This window comes from Microchirus variegatus, assembly GCF_963457635.1.
Source record: "Microchirus variegatus genome assembly, chromosome: 1".
Lineage (NCBI taxonomy): Eukaryota > Metazoa > Chordata > Actinopteri > Pleuronectiformes > Soleidae > Microchirus > Microchirus variegatus.
The window spans coordinates 37759613-37781505 of NC_139802.1; the positions used below are offsets into that span (position 1 = coordinate 37759613).

General features: G+C 41.6%; 1 protein-coding gene across 2 annotated transcripts in view; it reads right to left on the bottom strand.

The window, feature by feature from the left end:
* Positions 1–1421: 1421 nt before the first annotated feature.
* The window catches only part of col5a1 (procollagen, type V, alpha 1), a 53289-nt gene continuing 32817 nt past the window's right edge, over positions 1422–21893 (bottom strand). The window contains exons 35-64 of one of the 2 annotated variants that reach the window (XM_083890626.1): positions 21819–21872; positions 21658–21711; positions 20830–20937; positions 20240–20329; positions 19672–19725; positions 18927–19034; positions 18730–18837; positions 17292–17345; positions 17126–17179; positions 16930–17037; positions 16777–16830; positions 16511–16618; positions 12943–12996; positions 12623–12730; positions 12452–12505; positions 12303–12356; positions 12170–12223; positions 12004–12057; positions 11804–11911; positions 11332–11385; positions 11191–11244; positions 10845–10952; positions 10523–10576; positions 10396–10431; positions 10219–10272; positions 9828–10095; positions 9353–9465; positions 7076–7144; positions 3535–3768; positions 1422–2538 (exon numbers count right to left, since the gene is read on the bottom strand). In XM_083890626.1, coding sequence (XP_083746752.1) covers positions 2392–2538; positions 3535–3768; positions 7076–7144; positions 9353–9465; positions 9828–10095; positions 10219–10272; positions 10396–10431; positions 10523–10576; positions 10845–10952; positions 11191–11244; positions 11332–11385; positions 11804–11911; positions 12004–12057; positions 12170–12223; positions 12303–12356; positions 12452–12505; positions 12623–12730; positions 12943–12996; positions 16511–16618; positions 16777–16830; positions 16930–17037; positions 17126–17179; positions 17292–17345; positions 18730–18837; positions 18927–19034; positions 19672–19725; positions 20240–20329; positions 20830–20937; positions 21658–21711; positions 21819–21872 — 2631 coding nt within the window. In that variant the 3' untranslated portion in view covers positions 1422–2391. Of the gene's footprint in view, positions 2539–3534; positions 3769–7075; positions 7145–7203; positions 7273–9352; positions 9466–9827; positions 10096–10218; positions 10273–10395; positions 10432–10522; positions 10577–10844; positions 10953–11190; positions 11245–11331; positions 11386–11803; positions 11912–12003; positions 12058–12169; positions 12224–12302; positions 12357–12451; positions 12506–12622; positions 12731–12942; positions 12997–16510; positions 16619–16776; positions 16831–16929; positions 17038–17125; positions 17180–17291; positions 17346–18729; positions 18838–18926; positions 19035–19671; positions 19726–20239; positions 20330–20829; positions 20938–21657; positions 21712–21818; positions 21873–21893 lie in introns of both variants that reach the window. The other variant, XM_083890625.1, reaches the window with a different exon arrangement.

The following is a 21893-nucleotide window of genomic DNA, read 5'->3' on the forward strand; positions in this document are numbered from 1 at the left end:
TTTTTATTCATCTGTAGCATTAATAAAACGTGGACCAGAGATCATGTCGCTCTACAAAAAATCATAACAAGAGAAAAAACTTTACAATTTCATGCATACAGATAGGTTTTAATGCTTCAAAAGACATACAAGAGTGGATGGCCACAGTAAACTTGAATTTATTGACATAAAAACCAATATATCTTCTATCCTCTTATCCTTACACAGGTTTGACAAAACTGTGAAAACAAAACAGACAGACAAACGGACAATCTACAAAATAAAACAAAAAAACAACGGCAGCATTACTGCTGGTTCTGGAAATGTACAAAAAAAAATAGTTTCCTACTTTGAGAGCAAGGTGTTTAAATTTGGGTGAAACTGCATCACGGTGACAAATCGAGCCAAAGATTCTACAAGCGTATTGACGTTATCGTAAAAAGAAATGGTTCAAGTCACATATTTGAAGATTTAAAATAAAATAAAATAAAATAATAAAAAAAAAAAAAAAAAAAAGGCAACAAGAGAAATCAATGTATGAAGGGCTGTAAAAATTCTGTGGTAGATACTAGTGGTCATAAGCATAGAGAGTGCATAGTTTGAACAAAGAGCATAATTACAATACGGGCAAAGATAGTAGACCAACAAGCCATGAGCAAACTCTTTAATCTGGCTAATTCGATTACCTGCCTCTACAGTGGACAAATCCATACAGGGGGGAAAAAAAAGAGAAGCCTCTGAAAAGCTAAATAAGTGTGATAACCTTTTTTGAAAGGGATCAAAAGGTTTGCATACACCAAACATGACACTGGACTGGAACCCATTCCTCAACTCCATCAGTTCGATGATCCAACAGCAAGAGCCAAAACAAAAAAAAACAAAAAAGCAGCAAAGCCAACAGCACCGTCTCAGTTTTTTTTTTTTTCCTTTTATCCCAACATTTGGTACAAGAGTCACACACGCGTACATAAACCCCCCCTACGTTTGTCGCCATGCTGCCGAGATCTGCGAGTGGATATGTAAGGAAAACGGCATGCAAACCCCCCTGCTGGACATTCGAGGGAAGCACAAGATCCACCTGCATCTGATGTGGTGGTTAGACAAGGGGGATAGTCAGGGGAGAGAGGGGGGAGGGGGGGCTGCTGGTGATGATGAAGTATTACTACCACAAATCTCCTTTCATTCAAACAACACAAACTAGAAAAAAAAAAAATACATAGCACCACAGAAGAGAGAAAAAAATAGCACCAGGGTTTCGATTGTTTTCCTTTAAACAAAGAATAAAAAAAATGTGACAGCTCCCATTGCATAGTTAGATAGTTCAGGAAGAAACAGAAGCTGTTTGTATTAAGTTAATGATTTTTTTTTTGTTCAGAGGGCACAACAAAAAAAAGGAGGAATGTATTTTTTTGTCTGTTATGCAAATCAACCGTCACATAATATCAGAGCTTGTTTTTGTCTTTTATTTCCATTCCGTTCTTAAATTACAACAAGATGTGCTCCACAACTGCAACAAGACAGGACTTCCCAATTTAGTTTTTTTTTTTTTTTCCCTACTTTTTTCTTTTTCAATTTACAAGTCGAATTTCCTCACTTGAAAAAAAAAATTCTTACCATTTTTAAGTTTTGTTATTCCCTGTATCATCTCTTACCTCACAATTCATTAAGTCACATGCACGTTTTGAAGCCAGAAAGCAATAAACATTATCAGGAAAAAAAATATACAGAATGTACTTACAAACATAAAAATTATTTTTTTTATATATTTATATATTTATATATAAGATCCATTCCGAGAGAATGGGAAGGGGGGGGGGCGGGGACAAGTATGCACAAACAGAGCTCCGGTAGTGGACGAGCAAACAACCCAACAAAAGACTGGAGAGTGGAGGGGAAAAAAGCCAAGGAGATGAAGGAAAAAAAACGTGAGATCAGAACCAAAGAGGAAAAAAAGAGCCCAATCAGATGGGAGTCCGTGACAAAAACTGACCGCCTGGAATGGCTGCAGCTCTCAGGATCGCCTTCGTTGTTTTGGATGGGAGAGTCTAAGTCGAGTCAGATGACATGGGGATAGGTGTGTGTGTGTTTATGTTTGTGTGTGTGTGTGTGGGGGGGGTGTGTTGTGTAGGGTTCAGGATCTGACATCCAGTTTCAAAACTTGCATGTGATGGAGAAGGCACACTGAGGTTATTTCGTTTTTTTTTTTTTTCTCCTCTATTCCTAAAGAATTTCACTGTGTTTCTCAACTTGATTTCATTTTACTCATACTTGTTGCTTTATGGAAAAAAAGTTGCTTTATTTATTTTTTTTACAAACAGAATTGTCCTATTCTCAATTTCTCAATTATTCTGAGAAAACAAACAAAAAAAATTTATTTTTTCTTTCTCCATTTGCTCAGTAAAAAAAAAAGTCTTAGCCAAGGAAACAGACGGGTCCCACTTCGAACCCAAACTTCTGCGTGGAACCGCCAAAATCGTTGAACATGAGGTCCACAAATGGCACCTGTTCCACCTTTGGTGTGTTGATCTCAAGTACCGTCTTTCCATAGCCCTTTTTCAGCTGCGGAGAAAAGACACAAGGGAGAGTTGCTGTGAGGAAACGAAAGCATCAAACTCTTGTAAGGCTTTGAGTGATTGAGAAAAACTTGTTCATTCAGATTACCAGCCACACTGACTGAAATCTAACCGATTACAGATCAAGTACAGTTAGAAATTAGGGTTCCAAAAGGGTCCTTCTACAAGGGTTGAGGTTCTACCTGGAACCATTTGCTTCTGAAAAACCCTTTCCCGAAGAAAGGGTTTTTCAAGGGTTCTTGGAAACACCAATGGTTCCAGTAAGAACCATTTTGATCCAGAGAACCCTTTTAATTTTCTCTGATTTATCACGCTACACCAGGCAGACAGCGGCTCATCAGCAGCAGCTGCGCTGTCTGGAGTGGGGAGGTGGGAGTGAAGAGGCTGTCCTCACGGTGGGTGAGACATTTTCAAACGGTCCACCGCAGAACATGTTATGTTATACTGAAACGACGAAGTCGGTGTCCATTCACCAATACGCGAGCACATATTTATTTTGCATTAGCATGCTACTATTTTGCCGCTAACTAGGCGAACCTGTTTCCAAAGGCAAGCTTGCGAGGCTACAATTAGCATTAGCGGAGGGGTAACGTAATACAAACACTGTGCAACCTCATTAGCCACTGGTGTAGCTGAGAGTCACAACAGCTAGCTACGCTAATGCTAATCGAAAATGAAAACATTTACGTTTATCTAATGAGGTTGCACAGTGTTTGTATTATTTTAGCCTTTACGTTCCTTATCATGCATTACCATAACTGACAAATATTCTTCAGCTCCCACTATAGGAATACATACTCCCTACAGGCACTGCACTAGTATATCTGATCAAAGACCACATACAAAAAAATTCAGCCCTGAAAAACCTGATCAATGGAAAACACTGAATAAGAACCACTTCAGTCCGGTAATCTGAATGTAGCCTACGACAACAAACACTATATTCTGACTGCATACTCCACGAACTCCCTCTCTGACTTACCGCACAGCCGTCGGCCACGGCGCGGATGTAGGGATTGTTGTCGTACGACATCTCCTCATCGTTGGAGCCCAGGAAGCGGATGGCCTTGTCGTAGCTGTCCTGGTCCTGGTCGTGCCAGGCCGTCGACTGGTAGCAGTTGTACGTGATGTTCTGTCTGGCCGCCGCACTCAGCAATCGCAAGAACGTCATCTGCACCACGCCGATCGGGTTGCCCTCGGCGTCGACGTAGGAGAGCTGCAAAAAAAAAAAAAAATGAAAAGGACCTCGGGTTGAGTTGAGCAGCAGGAGAAGGCCGCAGTGTTGAAGAGTGAGTGAGCCGAGGGGAAGGATGTCCTGGGGATACTGAGAAGATTTACTGAACACGTCTACGCTGTGCGGTGCTTCTGTGTCTTGGGAGTCATTTCGGGGGTTAATTTATGACGAGTCATTTCTTTTTCTCCTCTTTTACCGCCGTGTTGGGATTTCTTTCCGTTTTCATATTTGCGATGGTGTCGGAATAAGGCGGTGTCTTGGAAGGGCACACGATTTATACCCATGCTCTGTGGCAGCACAGACAAAACTACCAGAACTTGTGCATGTGGGATTGAAGTGGTATACAAACAGCACAACGCTGCAAATCAGAGCACAGCGTATATTCAACCAAATATGTTTTGTTTGTTTGTGAGCAGCATAACTCATTTGAATTTTCTGGAGATTTAAGTCGGGACCCGAGGAAGGAATTATTTGATTTTGGAGATATGAATGCAGATCCAGTTTCAGGAGTGTATTGACACTATGAAAAACTGAGCAGCCTTTTTTTGTGTGTTTTTACTTCTCCTTACTGTCAACATACTCGAAGGAAATCCCAAAACAGCAATGCTACAGTTCTCTCGGTTGTGTGGTTTCCTCCCACAGTCCAAAAACATGCAGATTTGGGAATTAGGGGGTTGGAAGGTCAGGCAAATTGGATGATTAGTTGTCCCTGTGATGGACTGGCGACATGCCCTGTCATCTGGGATTGGCACCAGCGCCTACCGGGACCCTCGTGGAGGATAAATCGGCAGAAGATGGACCTGTTCATTCATACTGAATGAACACTGTACCTTTTATTATACTTTAATAAACATACTTTACTCAAAAGGTATATGAACATATGATATTTATGTTGGTGTATGGAACGGTGTGGTATTTTTATTTTTTTTATAGCTCCGGTCTGTGGAAGTAATGCGTATTAGTATTCTATTCTATCCTGGAGACTTGTGGACAATATTGAATATTACCAAACTGCCTGTAGCATAGAGGATAAACATTGGCCAGTCTATATTTCTTATAACGGGGGAGGTGTTACATATCGAGCAGATGGAAAGCTGCAGATTATTGCTGAGGGCTAAAGCCTGTGAGCTGTACTGATGTGCATACATTAATGTGGTAAAAGCACAACTAAGGACCAAATTTAAACCCTGATTGTATAATTATGTAAATGTGTGAACAAATTAAAGTAAAATCACGAGATGTGATTATTGTAATAGGAGATATTTTGCAGTAATGACGCGCTAATTATGCGGTAATTAACATAATTGACCTAGTATTTTTTCGCATTTTGAGCTCATAAAAAAACGAGCTGTATCCCAGTGAAGTGATTATGACACTTGTACGTTTTGTGTGTAGCCCTGACTGATGGGGCGGCAGGTTCAGAAGCTAACCACGGTTGTGGGGTTTCGACGTCTATCCGCATACCAACCATCAGGAATCCGTGAGATCCGCACGGTCGCTCCGTCTTTCGGACAAACGGGGACTTACTCAGAGCAGAGCGCATGCAGCATCCACGCCATGCAGCCAGAGGAGCGTCTCGACTTTGTTGTCGTACAAAAAAACACACATGCATATACAAACCCATGTTTACCAGCACTCAAAACTCCGATTCTCCATGTCTGATTTTTTTTTTTTAGAATTAGCCAATTAATCACAGTTTCAGACATTCTTCTGTGCGCCATGTTTGAGTGTTGGCATTCTTAGAAGTTAAAACCCAATGACTGTGGAGTCCCATGCGTTTTCTCCTCAACTCCACCAGTGCCCATCTGCTCCCTCCCCTCCCCACTCCACACAGTGCATGGCTGTAGCCCGACGTCACCAAAGAAACATTACCTCTTTATCATCACAGCCGCAAATCAACAGAGACTGAGTTCCCAGAAGCCCCTGGGTGGTGACTGAGTGCCTGACCTGTTTTGACTCAAAAGCTTTTCTCTCTGCCAGATCTAAGCAGTGTTTGAGGGAGACAGCAGTAGGAATGTTGGTGTGTGAGTGTGTGTGTGTGTGTGTGTGTGTGTGTGTGTGTGTGTGTGTGTGTGTGTGTGTGTGTGTGTGTGTGTGTGTGTGTGTGTGTGTGTGTGTGTGTGTGTGTGTGTGTGAGTGCAGCTCAGTGGGAATTAGGTTAACAACTAAAAAAAAGTGTACAGGGGAATTGATGTATTCCCTTGGAGCTGATTTAAAGGTCCAGTGTGTAACATTTACGAGGGTTTACTGACGAATTGAATATGCCACACTGAAGTATTTTGATGTGTATAATCACTTGCATATGTATTTAAGGAAAGGGTTCTGATTTGACTAAGTCTGCCATTTGCATCAACATGTTACTCCTATATCTCAGTGTGTGACAAAAGGAGATGATGCCCGAACGCTCCTTATTGATCTTCGACAATTCCTATCCAAAGCTCCGTTTTAAATCATGTCATAAGCTTTTTTTTTTTTCTTTTATCAAAGGTTTTGGGAAATATGTGATAAGCACATTATTCATTTTAGTCAACTGCTTAATGGGTTTAAACCACTTTTGATTTGCTCCTTAACTACATGCACGGTTAAGAAAACTGCCCAAATGGACAGAAGCTTACTACTAATATATAATATACTAATACTTGCTATCACATGACTATAACGTAAGTTTTACAAACTGAAAAACAAATTAAACTCCCAGGCATCTCAAAATGCTTCTTGACGACAACATCCTGCCTGGCAGGCAAAGGCCACTGTAGTTCCCTAACATTTGGGTTGAGTGGAGTCCATTTGTTGCGATCTATAGTCTTACCATCACAAATGATTTCACACAGGACCTTTTTAATGGCATGAGCAAAAATGCCCTGTCTATGGATATGATGCTTCTGAGTCATGGGAGAGTTGAGGCAAACAGTCACTGTTAGAAGATGGTCTCTAAATGTAGCAGAGGTGCCGAAGAGTAGATAATACAGTCAGGAATTTCTGCAGCAAAACGGCAGTAAATTGTTTTTGCATTCATTAAAATCCATTAGTATGTCGAATCCTGCCTGCATGGTCCACAAACCTCTGCTCCATTTCCCGGCGAGAGCATCACCTGTGTTTCTGGACTGAGGTTGAGTGCAGCTCGTGCTGAATCATGCACCACAATAAGATAACGACCCAACAAGCAAAAGTGCCCGGTGCATATACCGTACATACTCTGTAGGGTAGAACCAGAACCATGCAGAGCCTGAGCCACACAGAGTCCTGGCCTTAAGCCAAGACTCTGGGACCACAGGCAGGGCGCACTTACCAGGGAACCTCTCTTGAAGTGACTATACCATGTGCCTGGCGAGTCTTTCGGCCATTTTGCCATTTTGCTCTGCAAAATATAAGAGGCATTCAGGGAAGGGAAAGGGAAAATCAGGAAGTCTGGCTTACCAGTTTACCACGTTTGAATTCACTGAACCAGGAGCCCGGATTCTCCTTTACCCAGGATGTGAGCCTAGTCTGGGGGCATGGATCAAAAAGAAGCAGAACAGGGGGAGGAAAAAACAGCAGTGTTAAAGAAAGGAGAATGATCTAAAGCAAATCCATCCCCACACTTTTTTTTTTTTGTCTTCCCGCTTGTCCTCTCTGGAGTCCTGAAAACCTGAAAAAGTATTCAGTGAGATCAGCAACACCAGGAACAAAAAAGGAAGAATCAGTAAGCCATTGTGTTATTTAGTGCAGCATAAACTGGAGCTGACAACAAATTGCTGCTGAAAAATTCATGAATACATAGTGATTATTTCTGCGATATACTCACAGTGGAACCTCTATCCCTGCTGTTTAGTGTTAGCGGTGTGTGGACTGTAGTGGACTGAACTTTGTTAAGCCATTAAGAGCTGTGGCAGGGCAAAGCTCCGGTCTGGTGCATGACAATGATGAATTTCATGATAAAGTAGTAGGGTTGGATAAAGAACTGTCATCAAGTGCTTAATGTGTTAATGAATGACTGATGGGGATGAGATCACTCATCGTTGGGTGGCATACATTAGACCCATGTCGCCTACAAGGTGACCTTTAGTTCTTTTTTTTAGAGGAGGAAATTTACCTTTGCAGTGACTTTCTTTTTTTTTTTGTTTAGAACTAATGATTTCATGTCTGGCAACCTAACTGTGCTTCTGTGCCGTACCTGAGCAGTGCAACTCTGTGCTCTTATAATAACCCAGCCAATCAAAACATAGGTGTTTTTTTTTTTTCAAACTGGCATATCTGAGAGCAGCCCACACTAAAAAGTCTGCTTCATTATTCTGAGCTTAACCAAACTCCTGCTCCTCTGCGGCTCAGTGAGAGGGATCATTAAAATGGCTCCAGTGCTGTGCTACTACACAACCCCCCCACCGACTTGTCAAAGACAGCGTTTCCAGTGTTTCACCACTGTGCTGCTCTCCTCTACTCCTGCCACACTCTTGCATAATGAACCCCCGAATTCCTCTCAATGTGCCTGTCACCTGCCCAACTGTAAAAAATGGCATTGAGACGATGGAGGCACGGATGAGTTGGGGGTGATTATGGTTGAATGAGCGAGTTGTCTCCACGCAGTGTCGGAGCTAAACGGAGATTTGCCTTACTGAGTGTGTGCATGTGTCAAGTAAAAAAAAAAAAAAACAGTCCTAGTGGGTGGGATATACAACAACACACCAGTTAATATTATGGAGTCTAAGTATAATATGGGGGAAAGAGTAGAATCCATTTTGAAAATCCCATTGAAAGTTATTTATACCATGTGCATGCATTAGCACCAGACATTAAAAATGAGTATTGACATTTATCCATAAAGCACTGTAATCTAATAACAAACTACATGAATATGTTTAACTGTTATGAGTAATGTCTGGGATGATTGGCAAAGAAAATGCATATTTGTGTTTTTAAAAGTGCTGTCCAACGAATATCGTAGTTTAACTTGATGACGTCAGCCAGTAATATTTGCTTCTTGCATTACGTTTAGCAATGTTGTGGTTTCCATATCAGCCCATGCGTGCCTCATCTGCTGTTTCTACAATTTCTCGTGAAATGTGGTTCTCTGAAGTGATGTTTCAGTCATTCAATTTCCAAACGTCATCCCGTATTTGCCGAATCTGATTGCATTGCACTTATTCACATTTAAATCTTATCGTTACGCTACCTTTTCCCATCTCCCTTTTAAAATAAAAGCAGATGGAAACTTGTCTACTGAGTAACTGAATAAATAAAACCTTTTATGCTGTGTGATGTCCTAAAGTCTGTAAAAATAAAATGTCACTCACCTGAGAGTCCTCCGTTAAACAGGAAGTTAACGGAGGATGATTGCTTGTTTTGTTTATGCAGACCTTGAAAACCTATCAATATGCATGGTGCTGCAAAGAACTGAGGGACTAGCAAACATATACTGTGTTGTACCATTTGGCACTTTATACTGTATATTTATGTAGCTGTTAGAAGTATAAGTCTCAGTCTTGCAGCTTACTGTTGCCTCAAATTGTATGTGTGTGTGTGTGTGTGTGTGTGTGTGTGTGTGTGTGTGTGTGTGTGTGTGTGTGTGTGTGTACATGACTAGACTTACCCCTTCAGACTTCTTATCTGGGAAGATGCAGCTCTCGCCACCTGCTGTGAAGTTGCAGTAAACCTTGAATGAATCCCGTGAGCAGCCCTGGTTTGGATCGACCCAGTATTCACCTGAAAACAGGGGGAGAGTACACTTTTACAGACTCCGTCAAGATCATGTCTGACATCGGGTGACCTGTGGTAAAGATTCAGGTCAAGATAACAAACTCCCTTTTTCTTTTTGCGTAACACAAAAGTGTTAAAGTAACACAGGTCAGAGGTATTTTAAGAAACACCCATCCTGTGTCCTGTTATAGTTATACATTACGACATCATACACAGAGATGGAAGAACTGTATCTAGTCCATTATGTAAACGACTGCGTATGGAAGGGAGACAGAACCTGACTATTTTCTCAAACTTTTGGGTCTATAAAATAGAGTGGACTAGACAACAGATATCATGCTTCATTTTAGATGGAATGTGATACAAACCATCTGGGAAATCAGGGTGGCAGAGCTGCAGGTCCTTGCAGGTACGTGCAGGGTTCATCTGTGTGCCCAGTGGGTGCTTCATCTGCTCGATCTCCAATTTCAGCGAGTTGAGCGAGCCAAAGATTTCCTCCATGCCATCGTCGTAGTCCTTGTAGTTGGCATCCACAGCGGCGGCGTCCATCATCTGGCTGGCGTCGATGTTCCTACGCATTCTGCCCTTCATGGACCCCTGGATGGGGAGTGGGTGGATGACATCGCCAGGAGGACCCTATTGTGGTGAGAAGAAAGGAGACAAATGGTGGTGATTGTGTCAATTTCCACACATAAAGACTGCCATTTAAGAGAACATGCAAAACCCATGACAACAATAACCATTCGGGTGTTAACTTACAGGAGGGCCAGGAGGTCCAGTTGTACCAGTCTCTCCCTTTGGTCCAGTTTGACCCTGATGAGAACAAATGAAAAATTTTTAATTTTAAATTTTAAACATCAAATTAATGTTTTTTTGAGTCATTTGAGACGTTAATCATCATTTAGGATGGGAAGTGTCTTTCACTGAAACACTTACCGATGAACCTTTAGCACCTTTGGGACCAGGAGGACCCTAAAGAGACAGAAGTTGACAGAATAATCAATGTTTGCTAATGCTACATGTTATTGAGTTAGACAAATTCAGACAATGAGCAAAGCCTTACAGGTAATCCAGGAGGACCAACGGGGCCAAGTGGACCTGAGGGACCAGCAATACCCTGAGGAAGAAAGAGGAGTGACTCGGTTAAGTGCTGGAAAAATAAAAGATGCATCGTATCGACGAGCATGAGTATTATTAACACCAGAGACTACATTTTTACCCTTTTTGCTTAAATTAAAGATCACAAACAGACAAAAGTAAAACATCAATAACTGCTGGTGGGGCACATTGTTGGCAAAAAAAGGTTTTAAACTGCTGCAGCACGTGCAGTCTGTTTGTGTACAGAATTGAAAATCCAGTGTTCGAGTAGGACATCTATTGCTTACGTTGTCTCCTTTGAGACCGGACGATCCTGAAGGACCAGGCAGACCCCTGTCTCCCTTTTCTCCCTGTTCACCTGGGGGCCCGATGAGACCAATAAGACCTGGATGACCCTATTGGCAGAGAGAAGAAGTCGATAAGTCAAAAAATATGCCCTCACAAACATTAGCCTCATATATCTCTCCGGCAACACCCTCTAATCATTTGAGTAATGATCTGGTTGCTGAAGGCAGAAAGCATTTCTAATCAATCTGTAAGTAAATAGGTTCATTAGTCTCTGTTAAGGTATTCACTGTAGCTTATGTTCCACAAAATATTGAGATGAGAGGAGAAGGTGCTGGAGTGTCTTACCTTTTCTCCCTTGACACCAGAGTCTCCTTTCAAACCAGGTAAACCAGGAGGACCCTAGATGAGTAACGGAAGAAAACATGGTCAGATCAGGTGTTTGAAATGATGGGAAATAATCCAAGCCAGAAAAGCCTGTCTACTCACCATAGGTCCAGGAGGTCCATCTGGGCCTGGAGAACCAGGAAGACCTTGCTCACCCTGCACAGAAAAAAAACAACCATCATCTTGCATGAAAATTCCAAGTTAAGATTATCTAGCTAGCATTATCTAACATACATTTGGTCTAGTGAAAGCTAGAATAGCTACTACAAATGTTTGTTTTTGGTTCCACTATCCTGATCTGCATGATTTTATTCAGTATTGACACCTTTTTTGTGAAGAAAACACTACAAAATCCTACTACTTGAATTAGAATGTTATAATTTCGACTTTCAATGTATTTATTTCAACAATCTACTTTAGTTAACTGGTGTTTTGAATTAGCGTTGCAGAACAGTGTCAATGTTAGCACTTTAACATAGTCAATGGGATATTTAACGTTAACATTGCACGTTTTCTCCAATATCATCCATGCGCACTTGTTTTTACATGAACAATTTAACAACATTTTACTTACAACTGGGCCAGGGATACCCCTGAGACCTTCAGAACCAGGCTTTCCAGGTGATCCTTGAGGGCCAACGGGACCAGTTTTTCCTTGGGAACCTTCCAAGCCAGACTCTCCCTTTCACACAAAAAACAAGGACCCACGCCATTTAATTCTTACTCTTAGTTTTCTTGTCTTTTTGACATTGTTATGTCTTGTAAAAGCATTACCTTGGCTCCCTTCTCCCCTTGTCTTCCCTCAGGTCCTGCTGCTCCAAGAGGGCCCTATTAAAAATAAAGACAAACAGGGATATAAATATTGTTAAAAAAAACAACAATTCTTGACATTGATTTAAAAAAAATCTATTTCGCGGAGCGAGAACAGGTTGGTACTCACTCTCTTTCCAGGTGGTCCAGGGGGACCAGACTCTCCGGTGGGTCCAGGTGAACCCTAGTTTAAAATTTCAGAGGGTTAGAGTTAAATCAAAATTATGACGAGTGGCACAAGGTACCAAGAGAAAGACACTTACAGGCTGACCAGCCTCTCCATCATCTCCCTTGTCACCAGATGGACCATCTAAACCCTGTATAAGAATTGAATAGAAAGTCAGTCACAATAAATGTAAAGTAAAACAAAAAAAGATATGTTTGCACAATTCATGACTCATGTCATACGTACAGCAGGACCAGGCTCCCCAGCAGGACCAGGGTCACCAGGGAAACCACTTGGACCCTGAAAATGATCAAAAGCTGTTATTTTTTATTTTTTTTACAGTGGATATGACATTTATATTGAGGTCAGTATGGTGCTGTGTGAAGAATGACTTCCTTAACATAGTAAAGAGCTTACTGGGCTGCCTTTAGGACCATCATCTCCAGGGGGACCCTTAGGACCAGGAGGTCCAGCAGCACCGGCTGGCCCAGACTCTCCCTTTTCACCTCGCTCTCCTCTTGGGCCCTGGAATAGCACACAGTTATAAACAAACAATCCCGAATCAGAGAAACTTCCTAGTTAAATATGGATACATTTAATAAAAAGAAACTAATTTTACTTTATGGTCAATATATTATAAGAATAATAACTCATTCTAGCTATTGGTCAAACATGATTCAGTAATTAGTGTTCTGCTGGTTCTTATGATTTAAAAATGTAGAAAAGAGAGAACTTACTGGAGGTCCGAGTTCTCCCTGAGGACCTGGCTCTCCGGTCTCACCAGCATCTCCCTGATAAGACAAACAGACAGAAGGAGGAGTGAGAGGCGGGAAAGATATTAGGGGTAAGACGGTCATACATTATCAGGTAGGTGATTTGTTGATCCAACGTGGTTCTAAAAATCCCATCATTTCCAGCAGCTATCACTGTGCCAATGCCCTTGTCACCCAAATGGGGTGGAAAAAAAAGATGACACAAGAGATTCCAATCCATCAAGTGCAGGTAGATTGGATGTTGTAGAGAAGAGGGCGCTGACCTCACTGTTCTCCCTGGGCCCCGCACATATATCTTGCCCTCTCTCGCTCGGCCTTATTGGATAGTGGCCCAGTTGACTCACCTATCGTTACTCACTGTCACATGAGCCTACCGTCGTTTCGTGTGTGTGTGTTTTTTTTTTTTTATACTGCAGATGCAACCCGCCGCAACTTGATAAAGGAACACCATGAGTATGTTTGGCCGCATGTTTAAAAGAGATGGCACCATATCTTTAAGTGACATTATCTCAAATTGTCTTGTTAGTTTTGGAGTTCCCTCAAATGCGAGATGGTTCATCTCAAGGAGCTTCTTCCAAAGCTTAGTCTAACAAAAGAAAACAAACTTTTAAAAGTATGTAATTAGTCCTCCTGAGAGTCGGACTTGCACTCCTCACATAATGGGAGGTAATGGGTTGGGGAGTCAAATTACTATTGCATGCATAAGCTGGTCTGGGCACTCTGCACATGCTCCATAGTTCCAACTTCCAGGCTCTGACCTGAAATTAAAAGAAGCCAATCCACAGAAGAGCAAGAAAAATCTAATAAAATCCAAGCTGGTACATTTTTTTGGTCTAATGAGACCAAAAATCCTCAGCTACCTCAAAGAATTGAATATTTCAAAGTTGATTGATGGTAAGAAGACTCAAAATGACACTCGATATGCTAAGAAGTTGCCGGCAGCTAAACTGGGATCCAACTAGTACTAACAGGCGTAAAAAGGGGCGTATCGCCACCTAATGTAACGGAGGCAGACGAACTTAATTCCAAAATAGCTTTGACAAACACAGGCAATATGCTGTAAAGTGACATAGAAAAGTGGTATCAAGCTATCCCTTATGAAGTCCTTATAAACTCTTGAATATGAAAATCTATCTATTCTAAATGAGTGTGGGTGTTTCCCAGAAAGTCTCTCACTACTGTCACTCCAAGCAGTTGTCTGTTTAACAGCATGACTGATTCTCCAGTATTATAAATGTACTCATTATGCAAAGTTGTATCTCAGAAGCTGTGAAAAGGCCGTGACTTTCTCCTTTATATAACAAGTTGTTCGTGTCCACCACAGGGGGGAGGCTGGGAGAATCTGCTGAGAAGCATGAAAGACAGCTGCTCATCACTGTTATACGTCCGATGAAAAGGCTTGAGCGACACCGCCTGCCAACTCCCTTCGGTGGACTAATAAAATTGCCAGATCAGCTGAGGCACAATTAGCCGAAGGAGTGCTGCGTTTGTTCTCACAGGAGAAGGACAGGCTATCTGCAGGGATATTATGAAGGAGCAAAAGGCGAGAAAAAAAACAAATCATAGCGTCACTTTGCATATGGAGAGTGAGCTGAAAGTGCACAGCACTGCAGTCCGGCAACTGCAGAAGCTGCCAAAGCAGGCCTTTCATAATGAAAGAGCAGCAACAAATAAGAGTGGGAGTTGATTTTTATGAGAGTCGCCTTTTAATGCTGCATTTATCATCTCAGAATTTGAAGAACGACGCCGCCGAGTATTTAGATTCTTTCTCCCCTCAGCAGCAGCAGCAGCACTCTTGGAGAGATAGAGAAGGCAGCCTGTCCATTAGATCTGCTGTACGTCTGTCACTCTGCAGGAAATACATATCATCATGTCCTTTTAAAAGGGTATCATAAATAAGTATGTGAAATATTAATGGCTGCATGAGTGATCCAGTGTCTTTACCACATAGCACTCAAACCGCTGGCAAGTGGAATCTGCCCGAATTGTTAAATAAAAACCAGTCTACTGGATAAAAACAGTCTCCCACCTGATGCTGAGGGAGTTTAGAATAATGTGCCGGCTGCTATTAGTTAGGATTCATGACACAAAGCTGACTTTTGATGTCAAATTTGCATTATAATCCTAACAATTGAAAAAAATGAATTCACACCTACGGAGTCCTTTCACTCTGCTTTTCTGGAACGGTTTTACTGATGCAACTTGGAAGCGGGATGAATACATTGTCAGCTGAATGAACACGCTTCAGAGTATGGAGTAGACGCACAATGGCCACACAACAGCTCCTCTCATCCATGATGGAATCACTGTGGCTGCATCCGAGTAGTCACGTTTTGCCCGGTGAGGTTTCTGAGCGACACGGGGCAGGAAGTATCTCGGCTAATAAGATCGGTTTCACATTCTCCAAAACACTAAGGAAAGGGAATTAATTGCTTCCTTTCATATTTCCTTTAGCAACGGATGCACAGGACCAACCACTGAAAGGAAAAGCTGGCTCTAATCCAACATGGCCTTATTTAAAGCAGTGGCCAGCCAGATGATAATCAGTATATTAACCACAGCAAAGTCTGTTTAAGGAATAAGAGATATGATGGATTTTGCGGTTGGGTGTTTTTCGAATAAACATGGTTAAAGGCTGATGCATGACCCATAGGATAAAGTTAATGTAGGAAATCATAGGTGTAAATAATCACATGGATAATTAGCTTCCTCAGTGTCAGGCTACATGCTGGTTTACTGTCAAACAACAAGCAGTTGTTGATGTGTTTCCTGCTAAAACATGTCACAAATGGCTGATATGCAAAAGAACCCATTAGCGTCACATGATCGTGATAAATAATATTTATTTATAGAGCACTGATCAAAGAAACAAAATGGAAAAAGGGGCTGTTGCAATAATCACGCAGGTCGTGTTTGTTTTTACGTTTGTGACTGGTGGCAAATCCCATTCGTTTTATTAAATCACTTTTATCCTCCGTAATGGATTGTTTTACTTTTATCCATTAGTGTGTCATCAGAGGAGACCCTTCATCGTTTAACGTCCACGTTGTGAAGTTAAATGGTCTAAGCGCGAGTGCGGATGAATTCTCTTGACACTATGGTTTTTGTTTTTTTTAGGACACGGATGGCATCTCCGGGAGAAAACATTTATCTGGATGAAAATCACAGATTTATACTTCAATCAACATGCAGTATTCACAAAAACGTCCTCGGAGACAATAAAATCATAATTTCAGTGGGTTATATGTGCAAATTGCTTTGGTAGACGGTGATATCATTTTTTTTGTTGGCTGTAGACTTGAAGTGAAATTTAAACCTGTTTACTAAAGTGATCAAAATCCATTTAGTTAATTGCCCATCAGTTACTAAGAAACAAAAAGTAAAGCGATTCTCTGTGACTTTACAAATGGCAGGCAGGAATTACAAAAAGAGGTGCAATGTCCTGCATAGGCTGCCTGAGGGGATTAGACAGAAATTCAAGCTGCGTCACACCCACGAGAGTGATGGTGTTACCAAAGAGACAGAGACGTACCTTTTCTCCAACAGCACCAGGGTTTCCAATACCACCAGGAGGTCCCTGAGGGCCATCAGCTCCTGGAGGTCCGGAGGGTCCTCTGGGACCAGGGGGGCCAGGTGGACCCTATGGGGGAAGAGAGAGAGTCAATTTCATGTGGGAACACAGCACTACACACTGAGTTTAATGTCGACTTCACACAGGTGCGGTTGGAGAAGAAAGAGCAACACATGTACTGTATTGAATAAAAGCAAAATTTGCTCAAAATAAAATGAGCCCCTCACCATTTGACCAACGTCTCCAGTTTCACCTTTCTCACCAGGTGGTCCAGGCAAACCCTGAGGAAACAGACAAGTGATTTAATGATATTGTCCCAAGTCTTTTTGATTAAAAAAAAAAAAAAAACATTTGACAACATTTTTCATCAAGGTCCACACCTGCAGCCCAACTGGGCCTGGAGGTCCGGGGAATCCTCTTGAGCCTTCATCTCCCTTCTGTCCGAACAGACCCTGCTGACCCCTGGGACCTGGCTCTCCATCTGCACCCTGTGGCCGATAAAGGGAGAACAATCAAGAGATGCACTCAAACACTAAATGATTTAAAAAAATATATATAAACGATCTTAATACTTACAGCAGGACCAGGAGCTCCAACAGGTCCTTGAGGACCAGTAGGACCAGGTGGACCCTGCAGAGAAGATGGAACAAATTTAAAATGATAGTAGATAGTTTCTTATATCATTTACAATTATTTATTCACAATCAAATTGCATGAACTATTGAAATGAATACAAACGTACATGTTCTCCTTTGTCTCCCTTGCTTCCTTTCTGGCCTGGTTCTCCAAGCTCTCCCTGAGGAAATAAATGATCACCATGTTAGATGAAAACAGAAACTGGGCAATACAATGTGGGCTTAATACATTTTTCCTAAATGAAATTTGAAAGAAGCAGTGCATTGTGGTTGTTGTTTATATTCACTATAGACACAAAGACAACAAGATTATCTAAATCCACATTAATCACATACTATTATGAACAAATAGTTTGATTTCAGCTTCTTCAATGTAAATGTGTTCTTGTTTCTTTGCTGCTCTTTGACAGTGAACTGAACTGTATTTCATTTGTGGACAAAAACATTTGAGAATGTGGTTATGCTGAGGTTTTGGAGAGCGCAATTAATGTTCCTTACAATTCTGACATTTTCTGGAGCAAACGATGAATTGATTAATACAAAATAATCAATTGCAGCCCTTAAGACTTGTCAACCAACCTGAGGTAAAAGTGATATCTCACCGTGTGTTATGCACAAACATACTGACATACTCTCTGTTGAACTCGTATTGCAATTATATTCAGATAATAGTCAGATAATTATAACAGAGCCTTGATAAACGATAGTCAAAGACGGAGTTGATTCTGCCTTTTGAAAAGACGACGTATTGCTCAGACTATGAATATTTCAATTACATCACTCCTCCCGACAAATATAGCTCACATGTGAAGGGGGCTTATTGGGATGATGAGTCACTGCTAGTAGGAGCCAAAAAAGAAGCAATAATCAGTCCCACGTCAACCGTCCACAGTTTCGTTCAGCGCCTCCACAAGATGTGGGTGTTTTGCAGAAATAACGCTTATATCTGCCAAAAACCAAACACATTTTACTTTTGGGGTTTTAGTCAGACAATGCTCTTTGTGAGGCAGCATTTGCGTCTTAAATAAAAGCCTTGGAGTAATTGTTTCCCTGTGGATGGGACTTACGATGAGAAAAAGGGTCTGAATGTGTGTAAATATTAGCATGCAAGATCCTTTTTTTGTGTTCTGTGTATTTGTCTGCAGCGCGGGGATATTTGTGAGCCCAGTGAAGAACTAAAGCATTTTTGAAAGGCGTAAGAAATGATCCTCAGAGAATCAGTTTGGCGGATCTTCCTGCAAATGTTTTTTTAACGGGGGGATGAGGAGTTATCCTTGCCTCTGAATACTAAAGGGTCACTTTGCTACACACTGTCACTGCCACCGAAGTCCTCCCCTTCCATCTCTCTGTTTATAAACAAGGATACGCAGCAGCACCGAGGCAGCTTTGCCGTTTGAAGATATACTAATCAGTGACAACAAATTCCCCTCAGAGCATTTAAGGCCACGAGGAAAGAAACAAGAGCATCTCTGACTCAGATCTCTGCTTAGTTAAGTGTCTTTGTAAAGTCCTAAGTGTGTGTGCTTGACAGAAATAAAAACACACCTTGTCACCATCCTCTCCAGGTGGTCCAGGAGGTCCTCCAGGTCCTGGCAGACCAACAGGTCCCTGAATACCATCTCTTCCAGCTGGGCCTTGAGGTCCTTTCTCTCCCTGTAATGTTTATTTTTTTGGTTGTCAGTCGTGCTAAACGTCCTCGTGTGTTCTAATCCACATTGTAATCTATGATGTGAGGTTCTTACCGGTCCGCCTTTCTCTCCAGCAGGTCCTGGAGGTCCCTGAGGGCCAGGGCGTCCAGGAAGACCTGTGGGTCCAGCTGGGCCAGCAGGACCACGTTCACCAGGAGAACCCTGCAGCACCACGGGCACAGCGGCATTTATCGTTATCAAAAATGAAAGAGCCAAAAATATCAAAGAGCTCTTTATTGTTATTATACCATTCTACAAAGAAATTAGATGCAATCCTACCAGTGCAAAATCTGCTTAAAATAACACTTAAACTCTAAATGCATTTAGTATCAGATAGAGGTTGACCAATTAGGGTGATCTCAATTTTTCAGGCTGTATTTTATTCCTGCTCAACTTCACTCATCAATTATTAAACCACACTCTTCCATGTACAACTCATTCTCACTGCAGCTCCCTTCTATATCTTCAAATCAACACAATGTATTAAGCGAAATACTGTTTTCAAGGAAAAACAGCATACAAACCAAACATTTACTACAATATATTAATAATGGATTTGTGGATACTTACGTCAAAATGCACTTTTGCAGCATTTATTAAAAATTAGAAAAACAATTGATGCAGATTATTATTTTAAAAAATGGCAAAAACTGACTTAATCTGTCAATCTCTATTGTCGGATATGTGATGCATTTCCTGTGTTTTATGTAAGTTGCAAACTACATATCATTATAGCTAGAGTCTGGAAAAAGAAAGGTGAGAGCATGAGTGACAGTCAGAAAGAGTCATTTGTACTCACAGCAGGGCCAGGTGGGCCATGAGGACCCTCATTCCCCTTCAGGCCGTGAGCCCCCTGCAAAACAACAACAACAACAACAAAAATAAAGGCTTTAGAATACAAACACATCTGTTGGAGTAGCACACATCCTGCCTTCCAGTGGACTCCCCATCTTCATACAGACGCAGCGTGGGATTGAAAACCCTCCTATAGTCCCCACAGTGGAGAGTGACAGCACACAGGATCAACAGTGATTTACCAAAGACTGCTGCTCAAACCATCCACTCACAAAGGAACGAGTGTATCGCATCATTTCAGCAGCCCTGAAGTTCAATTAAATGCCAACGAAATGAGTGTGGATTGCAGTTAACTAGGACACAACTTTGAAAAATAAATAAATGGCTTGCTGTTCCTTCACTGAAGCCCACACAAGGATCTGATATAACATGTCAGTTTCTTGAGGTTCACTGAAGTCATTTAAGCGTTTACTAACACAGAACAGTTATGCAATAACCAAGCTGTGAAAGATATCGCAACATTTGTGAGAAGCTATTATACTTTTGATTTGAAATGGGCAGACGATACTCACCCCAGGGCCAGGTAGACCTCTCTCTCCGGGGAAACCTCTTGGACCAGGAGGGCCGTCCTTACCGGCTGGGCCAAGAGGACCAGGGTCACCCTGTAGGGTAGAACACAATGACGTTAATTCTGAGTGCTTGTTAGGGACAGCGTCATTCAATGTAACACTAAGATGACACTAAGTGGGAAAACAATGGATATATTGTGATTTCTTTTTTTCTTTTTCTTTTGGGAAAGGCCATTTTCAAAATCATTTCCCCCTAGAAAACCAGTTTACCTCATAAAACATTGGTTCCATGAACACAGAGTAGACAAAGCTAAAAAACAACATTTCTTCTTGGCCTGATTGTATTGATTTCTTTAGCAAGGGCAGCTAAATGTGTAAAGAAATGTTGTGTACCACTGTCCTATTCAATGAAAAATAAAAATGACTATTGGATCTCAATACTTGGGAAATTGGCACACATGAATTGTGACAAAAGCATCACCCCAGCACTTTTATATCAACAAACACTTATTCATGTTAAAGTAATAGTACAGTAAAGTATTGTACTGGCTGATGTTAAAAAAAAAAAATAGAAACAGGGCTTCTGGTTTCACCTTGGCTCCTTCTTTCCCTGCAGCTCCAGGTAGACCCTGCTCACCAGGTGGGCCTGGGGGTCCAGGGTGGCCCCGATCTCCCATTGGTCCAGTCTCACCTGTTGGTCCCTACGATTGGGATTCAAAAAATATGAAACTTAAAATGATGGGTGCTACAACAACAACAACTTTACTGCAGAGGAGGTGTGAAGCTGCAAAGCTACAGTGAGATGGTGGCAGACGGGACACTGTGAGCAAAATCGGCAAAGTCAAATCCAAAAAGGATGTTCGAATTTCTCGTGCTACTGAAGAAAGAACATGGTCACGAATAATTCATTCAAATCCTATTTATGTGTTCAGCGTAAATACTGCACAGCTCTCAAACAAGATTGTTCTCCACATTGCCGATGTTTTTTTTGTTGTTGTTGGACATAGTGCACCAAACGGTAGTAGACATGGCCGACACCACAATCACCATCACTTAAGCAACATTAGGAACTCTCGCTTTGCAGTTAACCATGACGGAGACTGCTCTAATAGCGACCTCTGATAGCACCAAGCGTCAGGCTTGCCAACAATCAAGCATTACAGCCGACGCCTTGTGTGACTCCACTGTAAATCATATTTTATTCGCTGCATCTGCTTTCATTGCACTTGTATGCAAAAATGTATTCAAATTTTTAATTAGATTTCATATGCAATATTTCAAATTAAAACTCAACAAAACAGGTTGATGGAAACCCATCTAAGACAGAGATTTGAAATAACTCAAATGCTGATTTGCAACCAAATCTTTTCAACCGTCAGTCAAAAGCATTACTGATGCCTGTGAAGGGATGGTCGACTCACCTGAGGTCCCACAACACCTGGAGGACCAGGAGGTCCACTCTTGCCTTGGAATCCCTGTTTAATACAAAGGAGAGAAACGACAACAAAAAAAATATCAATCGACAATTCTTGTCGGTTGGGACAAAAAGTAAAGAGCTGGGTAATCGGAGCAGTTTACTCACGGTTTCTCCTCTCTGTCCGGGATGTCCTGGCAGTCCGTCTTTACCTGCAGGTCCCTGAGAGGAAAAAAATAAACG